General features: G+C 40.6%; 2 protein-coding genes across 3 annotated transcripts in view; one reads left to right on the forward strand and one right to left on the reverse strand.

Annotated features, from left to right (window-relative positions):
• Positions 1-7,920, forward strand: part of LOC148320283 (uncharacterized) — a 63,156-nt gene that overhangs the window by 29,088 nt on the left and 26,148 nt on the right. The window lies entirely within an intron of this gene.
• The window catches only part of gabra3 (gamma-aminobutyric acid type A receptor subunit alpha3), a 51,143-nt gene that overhangs the window by 20,780 nt on the left and 22,443 nt on the right, over positions 1-7,920 (reverse strand). For both annotated transcript variants that reach the window (XM_088279225.1, XM_088279224.1), the window contains exons 3-4: positions 3,076-3,194; positions 957-1,024 (exon numbers count right to left, since the gene is read on the reverse strand). In XM_088279225.1, coding sequence (XP_088135351.1) covers positions 957-1,024; positions 3,076-3,194 — 187 coding nt within the window. The remainder of the gene's footprint in view (positions 1-956; positions 1,025-3,075; positions 3,195-7,920) is intronic.

Below are 7,920 nucleotides of genomic sequence, written 5' to 3' on the forward strand. Positions count from 1 at the left end.
AAAAAATAACATGTAAATTGAATAACAATTATGCAGTGATGAATTGAGGAGAATGTGAGATGACTTAATCGAATTTTAAACAAGGCCAGAGACTTTGAAGTCGTGCATTACTTGACATATCCGAGCTAGAAGAGACTTTTGCATAAGCTGCAAATACCCCCTTGAATGAAAGAAAGGGAATACCCTCCAAAGACTCATTGGACCTACTCAGCTGCTGTAATTATCTTTAGTGATATATCTATTTGAAAAGATCCTTGCGGATTGGTGTCGAATTTGACTTTGATAGCCCTGAACTGCAGCACGGTAATTTGTGTGGACCTCTTGCGAGACCAAAGAACTCCAAAACTCAAATAATCCAGCTACATAATACAAGATGTTGAGCCGGCTCCGAGCTAAAGTAAAAAAAAACAAAAAAAAAAAACGTTCTTACCACAAGGCGGTCAATTACAGCCGCATGATCAAATATGTCAAATGCTGTCTAACCTTCGGAGACAAAAAAAAAAAAAAAATGAGCTATCTCTTTTGTCTGCTTTTTAAAGGCACTCATCCAGGCCTCTTGATTATTCATGGAATATTAAAAATAAGAGTTTGTAGAGTTTGGATTGTTGCTGTTGGTAAAAATGATCATCATCTTTGCTCGGTGAGTTGCCTGATGGCTAATATATGAAATGCCACCGACAGTAATTAAACTATGAATTCATTTACTGCCATTGACGAATAAAGACGTCAAAGATCCTTTTTTTTTTAACTCGGCTGGTGAATTAATGATATTCGTAATTTTGTCTTGATTGAACCTCTGCATTATCATCGCATGAATTAACTTTTGATTGTTTTTACTTTTGTCGTAGCCGTTTTTGATTATAATAAAAACCAGGGCCATTGCTTGATATCCATGAAAGGTTATACTGACATTTGGCAAATGTAAATGCATTCAATCAAAGCGATCAAATACTCACCATGTCGGTGTCTGACACTGGCCCAAAACTTGTCACGTAAATGTTTGTCCTCACTTCGGTGACACTCTCTGTAAAAAGCAACAGAAAGGAGCTGAACACAAAACTCAGAGCGATGGTTCCAGCCAGTCTTGCGAAACGGATTATTCATGTGCAGAGCGAACCTGAAAATTAGCATTTAATTAAGCTCTCTTAAAAAGTAGTGAGAGGTAACCAAATTTCATGTCACAACGCAAAACGGGCTAAGAAAAAATGGTCGTGGAAGGACTACTGAGCAAATTCGATTTACATATTCACTGCCATCTGTTCTATCTGATGTGATGCTTTTTTTTTTTTTTTTTTTAAGACTGTAAACAATTTGAGCCCACACCACTGCTGAATGTGAGGAATCGCACGTAGTGCACTCAATTTTGCCCTCAATGAGCTCATGATTAAACTTGTTCAATACCATTGACGGTTAAATACGTCAAGGACCAATTTTTTTTTACTCCAGTTAAACAGCAATCACCATTTAACAAATTCTTAACGATCAATAATTTGATCATTCCGCTTGAGTCGCAAGGCAAACTGGATCATGTTTTAACATTTCAATCGTAATGCCAGTGAGCTGAAATACGGGCCGAAACATGCGCAAATTAATAATTGACCAGGTCAGTAATTTTTTTACTTACTTTGTCCACTCCCCAAAAAAAAAAATGCTTTAATTAAGCCCCAACTTTTGCATCTGTTTTTCTTTGTCTGGTTCAGGAAGAAATAAAATGTAGCAGCTTAGCATCTACCATATGGCGCTCTGTCAGTCCTCCATAATGGGTACAATTAGCTGCTATTACACAGTTGTATTGACATCATCACAAAATATGAGGATTAAATGTGATCATCCATTATGACTCTCCAATGGGTTTTCTGCTCATATTCTGAAATAATCACATGTATCATTGCACAATACATTAGGGTAACTTTGAAATGGCAAAAAAAAAAAACGATCATCATGCGGCAAAGTCAAGAGTTACTGCATTAACCGGAATTAAAAAAAAAAAAAAAAAAACACCACTCAATTTGAACGCATTAAGTAGGACATGAGGCAAGAGTAGAGTAGAGAAAGACCAAAATCTGTCTGCCTCTTTGTGGGTTGAATCAGCTCCTTTGGGGCGGATGTGCGAAGCGAAGCGGGCTTTTGGGCTCTCGGTGAGACAAATAGCTTCTCCCCGTAGCGCAGCAACTCCAGACTGATGAGGCTTTTATCCAAAAGCGAAGGAGATACTTTGTGCTAACTATGTCCCAGACCTTCGAGACCACCCACAGGTGAAGTCTCCTCCCCTCTGGCGAAGAGCCCCCCCCACGAGAGAAGCGATCCACTTCCACATGAATCACCCTGACGACACAAATAGTTCTGGCAAAGTACGTGATTATCACCACGTGGCGTCAGCAGTTTGCATGGCGGGCATCGGCGGAGGAAGGATGACTTTGACGCCCCCCCCCCTCCCCCTGTTTTTTTTTTTTTTTTTTTTTTTTTTTTTTTTTATACAACGATAAATCTGAGAATTGCTGAAATTTAAATTCAATTCAGTTTCGAGTTCTATGCAGTCTAATTATCAGAGATGATTATCTCCTGCTTAAGCCGGCATGTGACATGATTGCAATTTTGCAGCTGTGCAACTTTTAACAGCGATCCATCCGAAAGAGGAAATCACTTGCCGGGATTCTCAAACTATAACCTTGCAGCTCATTGTCCGGCCAATAAGAGACTTGAATGCGCTGTCTCGTGCCAGATCCCTCTGCCCGGTTGCCGCTTGAAAGTCTTGTAGCTTTGGTGGTCTGCAGCCTGCTAGCTACGCTTGTGGCCTTAACAGCACGCATCCAAGCAGAAACAACCGTTCCAGCTGGATGACTGAGAAAAGTCTGCTCAAGCATGTGGGCTTACTTTGAGGAAGATTTGGTTGAAATGGCATGGCGTTCTTCTGACATATGTAGGCTACTCACGTCGGAAGTCTTTCACTCTCGGGGACAATGCACCCATGGACGTTTATCTGCACTTCACAGGCTCACTAGTATTGGCGTGTCATCAAAACGTGAGGCATGGCTTCCAGTATACAACAGAAAGTACCAACAGTGTGAGTCTCACCTCCCAGGCCAGGACGTAGTCGGTTGTCGTAACCATCCAACAGTCTGTCTAGGATGCGAGTGAAAATGGTGATATTATTACTGTCATCGGGCAGCGGCTCTCTGTGTCCAACGACGGCACTTGAGGAAAAAACAGACACAAAACAAATAGTAAAGCAGTTATATATTTGACTTGGTTGAGGGTTTGGATCTTTTTACAATACTGGCGACAATTTTTGCACTTTCTACCACCCCCCCCCCAAAAAACAGGGGGTGTTGTAAAACTATACTGGATCATATTAAGTGGACCTCGGGAGCTTTCCACGCTCGACAAACGACAACCACAATAATAAACACCTTCTTGCCGTCGGAAATGTGCAAATTGTTTGCGCATGGCACAAAAATAGGGCTCATTAATTTACATCTCATAGTAGCCATCAGGAGAGAATTGCGGGAATATAGCATGGACATTATATAGCTAGAGCGCTGATGATTTAATGAGTCCAGCTTTTAATTAAGATAGAATCCCCTAAAGGATTAAACTGTCCAATTAATTCCCAATCACCCAAAAAAAAAAAAAATCCCCGTCACCAAACACTCACTCCACTGAAATCAACAATTGTTCCACAGACGCACGTTTAAGAAATTTAGACCTTAACGACTAACCTTCTGTTGGTTGAAAGGGAATTTCCATATTTGTCCTGGTTTGCCTTATAAGGAGTATTTTTTTTTTATTTGTTACTGTCAATCGATCTCACTGCATTTTATAGTCGATGTGAAGTGCAAGTTTGATGGTTAAAAGTGAATTGTGGCTATTTGATCATTGCATGAGAGAAATGAATAAATGCTGCGTGAAGCACCTCGGTGACATTGGTTTGAGGCCTCAATATACCAAAATGATTCCTTTTGAATGCAACAAAATCGTGCAAAGGCACTTTTTTTTTTGAAAATGGTAACGTTTTCTCAAATGGCAAAAAAATAAAAAATAAATAAAATTACCTTGATGTTAGCACCTCCCACAAAATATTCCATCAATGAGCCCAAAACATTACTGGAGGAATAATAACTACACTAAACTAAAATATACTTATACTATATACTATAGAGAACGTCATCTTTTTTTAACCAAGATGGTTGAATGTCATAAATTTTCTCCTCGTTCTTGCGTAAGAGAGAAAAATCATATTGCAATTCTCTGAATAAGCGATCTGAATTTAAATATTACCCGGTAAAAACATGTCTCTTTAATAACCATTCTCATCTTGCAGTAACTAACGCTTGGTTCCGTCCTTAAGAAATGTTCTCATTTCCATCTCAAAGACATCTGAAAAGATTGACAGAGCAAATGAAAAATGTTTTCAGGCACTTCTCTTCTTGTGTTGGCGCACTGAAGCGGTCGAACCGTTTAAAGATAGCAGACTTGGCTTGGGATGAGATGGTTTGTGTTCGAGGTTGTTTCTCAGGGAAGAAGGGATGCTTGCTGCCAGCTCGGAGGTGCGTGTGACCGTAATTGATGTAAGGGCCCCCGGAGCAACTTGGGTGAGCATGCGTTCAAGTACAAACCAGCAATTGTGTACTCCACATGCTCACTTCAAGCAGTCCTCGTCAAAGACGAAGGTTGGACTCGTTGCGTTCTGTGGCGCTGTCCTCCGATTTGTTCTGGTTTCAACTCAATCGATCAAACTTAACTCATTCAATCCCAGCCGTTTTTCACAACAGGAAACACCTCAATCACAGCCTTTTTTTCCTGGATTTGGACTGATTTTGCGAGGCATACATAATATTGTGTTCTCAAGATAAAAACATGGAGCTATGATGCAAAAAAAATTAAATAAATGAATAAAAATAAAAAAAATGGCTAAGACGTATAAATACGTCTTCGGGAGGCAGAGACTACAATTTTGAAAATGTAAAAATACGTCTTCTGGATTGAATGAGTTTTAAGAGAACAAAAACTGCTGGTATTTTCTAAAAACCTAAACCTAAAAGACAATCGCTTCAATCGTCGTTAATGAAGGTGGTTCAAAAACGTAAGTTCAGCGGCACTTTAGCGGAATATTTGTCCCTAAAAATTTTGTCGAAAATCGGAACGATAAAGACGAGCCAGTCTCCCTCCCTTCCCAAATGGTGTGAACCCAACTTTAAGGTCCTCTGAAGTGGTGTTGCTACTTTCCACTTTCCGCAGTCCATTAGATCAGCAGAATCAATAGTTATGGATCAATGCGTCACGCTCACTAATGAGCTTATGTGGTTTAATACCGCTCGAAAAGTGGGATTGCTGAAATATGCGTGATTAATTTATGGTATCGATTTGTAACGTGGCTCCCATTTGTGTAGCGTGATGTCACATGCGAAGATTGGATTATCGTTTCAACCTGCGTAACTGCCGACTACAATGCGGCTAACAATGACTTGGTGTCGTACCTCCGAGCATTGTTCAATTAAAATTCTGAAATATTTCACAGTGAGCACTTTAGGATGCGTCTCTTTCATCTATTTTTTTATTTCCATCACCTTGTCTGAAATGATACGAGCCTCAGATAACATGTAAAAAAAACAAACAGATTTTCCAACACTAAAGTGGCAGCAGATGCGCTTATTGAAGCGTTTTACTGTCGAGCACCAAGGGCGAGCGAAATCAAATAACGTTAATTAGCGCGGCCGCTTGAAGCGTTGCAGAAAGAATATTGAAACCTGATAACTTTCCTGGCTGGCGTTTTGGGAGCCCTCGTTTGGATATTATAAATATTTAACTCCGAGCACCTATCATCTAAAGCTGTGGAAATGTGTGGGTGTACGAGTGGGGGTGTTCTAATTAGCACAGTCCTGATGAATACGTTCCATGCCTAATATGATGCATGGGTTGCCCTTTCCAACATTGCTAATCTCTCACACCAGATCCTTCCATCAACAATATATTGATAGTTATGCAGCGGCGCATTATGTCGCACGTTGTCGCTTATCAATGCGTGCCATGTAGTTGTTCAAGGCTTAACAATGTGAAGGATTTGTCTTTGCTTGGTTCTTCTGTCCTCCACTTGCCTGTTCAGGAAGATTAGATGCACTGGAGAACAACCGATGGAAGACTTACTGCAGAGCAGTTGCGAACGGAGCAGTTTCGGTGCACTCGAGGGGCAGTGCTGCTGTCGTTTTTATCCACCTCAACATATTTGCTATTGTCTTCATTTAAAGCAGGGGTGTTCAATCCTGTTCCTCGAGGGTCGCCGTCCTGTCCCTAATGCAACACACCTGATTCAAATGATCAGGATCGTTATCCGGCTTCGGCGGACCTTGCTGATGATCTAATCCTCGGAACAGGTTTTGAACACCTGATTTCAAGAAACATGCTGAAATGACTTCAAAGATGGAGTGAAACATGGAGCGTTGTGAATATCATGATAAGAATCCAGATTTTCCAGAATTCAGAACATTTTGAAAGGCATTCTCCAATTGATCAAATGAAACCCGACACCTTCAATCCTGTTCCTCGAGGTCGGATGTGCTGCCTGTTTTTCAACTCTCCCTGCTGCAACACACCTGATCAAATGATCAGGGTTGTTATCCAGCTTCTGCAGTGCTTGTTGATTGTCCGATGAGAGATGGAAAACGGGTAGGACAGCAAACTTTGAGGAACAGGATTGAAAACTCCTGCCAGACACAATAATAGAAAGTGAGGTACTTGATTTGATTTTTTTTAATTTTTTTTTACCTACTAAGCATTTATGCGTAATTGTTATTATAGTTTCTTTCCAGTTTTTTTTTTTTTTAAATGAATATTGAAAAATTATAAACTACTGTGAGTATCGTAATCGCTTTGCAATTTACAGGTCGGCGGTCATGTCGTAAATATGAAAACGAAAATAAAACAAAGTGACCAGCTCTGCCTTTGCATGAGAAGCATTCATGACGTTTCGTAAAAGTAACCACACCTGACACGCAGCAAATGCTTAAATTCTCCTTTGAGCGCCGCACTTTGAGATTTTTTATAGTTGCTGCCAGGTTATGTGACCACTGGGAATTTCAGACTGCTGACTTTTTTTTGCACATGACTTGCTGACTTGAAAGTTGGCAAAGTTTGAGAAATCTAAATGTTTATATAACACAAAACATTTATGGAACGCATTCTATGGTGGTTTTTAAACATGATGAACACCTTTTCGAAAGTCAAAAGTCATCAGCTGGGTACCAGCCTTTTTGGCACTGCGCTCCTCTTTCATTTAATTCACAAACTAAAACTGCCGACTTCTCTCATTTACGCTCTCTCTTTTCCTCTGCCTTTTCACTATAAATACTCTGCCGACTAGGACAGGTCTTTGCTAAATGCAGCTCCCAAAATGAATAAGGCACTTTGTCATTCAACGTATTTTGACTCCGAGTTGACAGGACTGGTATGCTAATTTCCACCGCCTAGACTATAATCAATCTTGAACGGCATGCTCAAAGATGGCCGGTGAAAGAAAAGTGGCACTTCAAGAGGAGTTGACTGAAGAGTGTACTCTCTGCTCCTCAAAGCCTATTCGGCTTCCTTCTTATCTGTGCAGCTGTCACGCTGCCACTCGCGCATCAAACGCCGCCACCATAACAAGACCAAAGCCATTTGGGGAGCACAGACCTTCAGACCTTTTCCCAAATAAATCCATAATCTGTGATTATATGGCTGACACACACGATAGTGCTGCTCGTCGACTAATCACCGATGGTTAGCCAATTCATCGGATCATTAGCTTACATCTTGAACTCTTTAAGGTAACTGAAAGTGAAGACAACTACGATGAGAGAGAGAGAGAGAGAGAGAGAGAGAGAGAGAGAGAGAGAGAGAGAGAGAGAGAGAGAGAGAGAGAGAGAGAGAGAGAGAGAGAGAGAGAGA

This window comes from Idiotropiscis lumnitzeri, chromosome 17, assembly GCF_059441095.1.
Source record: "Idiotropiscis lumnitzeri isolate Australia: NSW breed Sydney's pygmy pipehorse chromosome 17, RoL_Ilum_1.0, whole genome shotgun sequence".
Classification (NCBI taxonomy): domain Eukaryota; kingdom Metazoa; phylum Chordata; class Actinopteri; order Syngnathiformes; family Syngnathidae; genus Idiotropiscis; species Idiotropiscis lumnitzeri.